The sequence below is a fragment of the Gossypium raimondii genome, chromosome 13 (assembly GCF_025698545.1).
Source record: "Gossypium raimondii isolate GPD5lz chromosome 13, ASM2569854v1, whole genome shotgun sequence".
NCBI lineage: Eukaryota > Viridiplantae > Streptophyta > Magnoliopsida > Malvales > Malvaceae > Gossypium > Gossypium raimondii.
In genome coordinates this window covers 53,079,369-53,084,281 of record NC_068577.1, presented here as the reverse complement: position 1 = coordinate 53,084,281, position 4,913 = coordinate 53,079,369, and the positions used below count along the sequence as shown (strand labels likewise).

Here is a 4,913-nt window from a genome sequence, read left to right as displayed (position 1 = left end):
ATAACTTATACCCTTTTACACCAGCTTTATAACTAATAAAAACACATTTAATAGATCTCGGTTCCAATTTTCCATTATCAACATGAGCATACGCAGGACAACCAAAGATCTTTAAATCAAAATAGTCAGCAGGATTACCAGACCATACCTCTTGTGGAGTCTTTTTCTCAATGGCAACGGATGGAGATCGGTTGATCAAAAAACATGTAGTAGAGGCTGCTTCTGCCCAAAATGACTTTGATAAGTTGGCATTTGACAACATACATCGAACTTTCTCCATGATCGTTTTGTTCATTTGTTCTGCAACGCTGTTTTGCTGTGGAGTATGACGAACTGTCAAGTGTCTCACGATCCCTTCTGACTTGCACAGTTTATTAAACTCATCAGAACAGAACTCTAAGCCATTGTCTGTGCGGAGGTATTTTATTTGCTTTCCCGTCTGTTTTCAATCATGGTTTTCTAAAACTTAAATACGGAAAACACATCGCTTTTCTGCTTTAGGAAGAACGCCCACACTTTTCTAGAAAAATCATCAATAAAAGTTAGCATATAATTAGCTCCACCTCTTGAAGGCACTCTGGATGGCCCCCACAGATCAGAATGAATATACTCCAACATTCCCTTCGTGTTATAGATTCCTCTGGTGAATCGAACTCTCTTTTGCTTCCCAAAAATATAGTGCTCATAGAACTTTAGTTTGCAAATTCCTTGCCCATCAAGAAGTCCTCATTTGCTTAATTCTGTCATGCCATTCTCACTCATATGCCCTAGGCGCATATGCCAAAGTTTAGTAATATCATCATTTAACAAGGAAGAGGATGAGACAGTTACATCACCAGTAACAGTAGAACCCTGCAAAACATATAACTTGGTAGTCTTTCTCTGTCCTTTCATCACAATGAGGGAACCTTTAGAAATCTTCAAAACCCCACTTTCAGCTGTGTATTTGTACCCTTTTGAATCAAGAGTACTCAACGAAATTAAATTTTTCTTTAATTCTGGAACATGTCGTACGTCACTAAGTGTTCTCACAACTCCATCAAACATCTTAACTCTAATTGTTCCAACACCTGCAATTCTACATGAAGCATTATTTCCCATCAACACAATACCTTCAGACAATGTTTCGTAAGTTGTAAACCAATCCCGATTGGGACTCATGTGGAAAGTGTAACCCGAATCAAGGATCCACTCCTCGCTCGCTTTAGAATTATTGACAGAAGTGACTAGAAGTTCACCATCGCTGTAGTCTTCTGCAACATCAGCTTTACCAGAATTTTCTAGTTGTTTTCCATTTTAATTCGCAGCCTCCCTTTTGATCTTGTTCTGTAGTTTATAGCACTCAGAAATGTGCCCTTTCTTCTTGCAAAAGTTACAAGTTTTACTTCTATTTGAAGACTTTGATCTACCCTTAGATTTACTGTGAGGATTCCGTTCCTGTATCCTTCCACGATCATCATTAGTATTCTGATCTTTTCTCCCACGAACAATAAGACCCTCTCCCTGAGAGTCAATTTTAACCACAAGATGCTTCATCTTATCACACGAGGTTAAAGAATCATAAACCTCATCAACTGTGAGAGACTTGTGGCTATATAAAATCGTATCTCTAAAGGTTGAATAAGACGGGGGCAACAAACAAAGTAGAATCACCCGAGATCTTCCTTATTGTACAGAACCTCCATGGCTCCAAGTTTGAGAGAATTTCTTTGAACACTGTTAAGTGTTCGTGCACAGTTGCACCTTCCTCCAAACGATGAGCATAAAGACGCTGCTTCATATGTAGCTTGCTAGTCAGAGTTTTCGACATACATATCTGTTCCAACCTCTTCCATAATCCAGTGGTGGTCTTTTTCTTCATCACATCCTGCAAAATTTTGTTAGACAAATGCAGATGTAACTGTGTTAACGCCTTTCGATCCTTGCGCTTCTTCTCTTCCTCCGTCAATGTTAAAGGCATCTTATCTACCCCTAGTAGGGCTTCCTCTAAGTCCATCTGTGCAAGAACTGCTTGCATCTTTATCTGCCACAACGCGAATCTGGTGTTGCGATCCAACAGCGAAATTTCATACTTTAAAGACGTCATTACCGTGATTGAGATGAACAACCCGGAAGCTCTGATACCAATTTGTTAAAATATAACTTTGGTAATGACATTATATCGCAAAGAAAATAAAAATAAAAATAAAAATAAAGAACACACAGATTTTACGTGGAAACCCTTTCGGGAAAAAACCACGGGCAGAGGAGAAGAAAATTCACTATGTCAAATTCGAATCATTTACAAGAGAAATAGACTGTCTATTTATAGGCTTGTAAAACCTTATTCTAATAGGAGTGAAACTCCTTATTCTAATCAATATCAAATAGATGGAGTTTAATGAGGTTTAAAAAAAAATCTTATTCTAAAATAAAATAAAAGAACTATAATTCTATAAGGATTTTACTTTTATTTTATTTTACCACTGTATTTGATTTAAATAAGGATTCGAGTCACTTAATTCTAACAAATCCAAGCCTTCAAGGTCTGGTTGGGGCCTGAACCTTTGTCAACTCTATCAATCTTAGATATATTTAATTATTAAAATACTGATTAAATTAAAATGACACAAATTAAGTGAATATCAATTTAATTAAATAAATATGAAAATTTTAGTTTTCTTGCTGATAAAAAATACACAGGACAACTCCTTTAATATATAATATTATATACATTTAAAGATACTTATGTATTTTACTTTAAAATTTTTATTTGAAATTTGACATCAAATTAACTTTTTTTTTTATATTACTCACTGCAAAAAAAAAAATTATCTAAAGAAGTACTAAAATTTGACATTATTTTTTTATATAAATATTTTAAAAATTCTTTTTAATCTTGGTATTGGGTAATACAATATGGAAAACCCTATCTGTGTATTCATTTGGTTCATGGGCACATGCAAGCCACTTGAAAATGTAGGGCCACGTAGTCACATGGTGGTGCGAGGCTCCTTTTAGCTCATAATAGTCCCCTCATTCTGCCTATGCCCTATTTTTATTTAATGTCAATTTAGGATATTTTCAAGTGATATTCAATTCGAGCATGTCTTGTCACATATGGAGCAGCTTGTTGGTGCCACACACAAGACGTCTTACAAAAATCTGTCACAATTAAACTCAGATGTCTCAAATCTCAATCTTGGTTGGGGACTCCTCCCTGCCCTTACCCTTTTGTCGACACCATTTTCATTTATTACCGAAGTAATTTCACATAGATTTTATTGACAACAACAACATGCATTCATTACGCTTATAATTTCTTAAATTAGTCTCTTTTAATACATACACCTTATTTTTCTCATATTTTTATTTATAATTAAATGCACTTTAACCATTGGTGACACCTCTATGGTTAAAATTTATAATCGAAAAGAAAAACACAACAATGAACACAGAGACGGAGAGGGCAAATGGAGCTTTAAAAAAAGAAATTAAAAGTCAATATTCAATAAAATACACCAATTTAACTAAAATGTAAAAACCAAAGTTTCCAAAAAATATTATATAATATAATAATGAACACCTTTTTCCCCATTTTTTACGAGTTCACAAGCCGACCAGCCGGCGGCTGTGCACCCCCGCTGGCGAGAAACTCGCTGATAGCTGTCATGGCTCGAACTTGCATCTCCAAAGCTGCTATGTAATCGCTAGTCTCTTCTAGAAGGTTCGCCAACGGTAGTTTCCGGCAACCGGGGACAAGACGTCCCAAAGCCATCAACTTCCTCTCAACGGCCGGCATTTTTCTCTTCTGTCTGTTACTCACCGGCTTCCTCAACTTCCTATTGGCGCCAACCTTGGCTCTCTTATGTTTCCTCATCTTGGCACCAGCAGCGACTCGGCCCAGGAGAATGGCTCTGCTCCACCGCGTTCTACCCTTGGCCGAGACAGCGAGAAGTCTGTACGCCATGTCACGGGCATAGTTTCCGGTAGGCGTTGGAGAACGACGAAGAGATTCGATGAGGTTGGAGGAGTAGATCCGTTGTTCTCGTTGCGTTCGCCATTGCTTGATTCTACGGTTGCCTTGCGTAGGATGAAAAGAAGATGGGTTTCCTTCGGTTTTCCTCCGTTTCTTCCGTTCAAACTCCGGTGACATCTCAGGGCCTGGTTCGAGGTCTGGTAAGAAAGAAGCCATCAAAAGTGGGAAGCAATGAGAGTAGGGGATTCAATTTATTGCAACTTTTTGAAGGATATTGCATTATATATATATATATATATATAGCAATGTTATTTTTTTTATTGTTTTCTCCTTATTTTGCTATCATTTTACTATTAAGTTGCTACTATTTTATAGTAATTGTTTAAATATTATATAAAACTTATTTTATTGTTAATTTTGTTATTATTTTAGAGACATTTGCTTGTTAAGTTGCATTTATCTTAGTGTGAAGTCTACATATTTTTAAAATTTATTTTTAATTTGTTGGGAAATATTTATTTTGATGTTTTAGTATTTTTGATGTATTATATATATATTTAAAATTATATAAAAATAATATAAAAATTAATCTGAGTAGGCGAATCGAGCCTAATAAATGGACTTAAAATTTTAATTGAACCATTATTACTTTAATAACAAATAAATAGATATTTAATTGAAACAAAATCTTGACATATGGGATCATCATTAAATCGATCTCCTAATTTCAATAATTATGATTTAATATACTTGCAAGCTAATAAATAATTAATCATTTAAGCAAGAAAAGGCAGAAACTTAGTTAATTTATAAATTTTTGAAAAGGGTTAAAATATAATTTATAAACTTACAATTTATATTATAAGTCCTTATATTCTTTATAAATTTAAAAATTATTTCATATATTTTCATTTTCGAGAATTGAGCCCTCTACTCATGTACGTATATATATTTT

At 34.7% G+C, this 4,913-nt stretch overlaps 1 protein-coding gene across 1 annotated transcript; it reads right to left on the bottom strand.

Annotated features, from left to right (window-relative positions):
• Nucleotides 1-3,442: 3,442 nt before the first annotated feature.
• LOC105784547 (transcription factor bHLH149) lies at nucleotides 3,443-4,227 on the bottom strand. Its single transcript, XM_012610455.2, has one exon. The coding sequence runs from the start codon at nucleotides 4,172-4,174 to the stop codon at nucleotides 3,581-3,583; it is 594 nt and encodes a 197-aa protein (XP_012465909.1). The 5' UTR covers nucleotides 4,175-4,227; the 3' UTR covers nucleotides 3,443-3,580.
• Nucleotides 4,228-4,913: the final 686 nt, after the last annotated feature.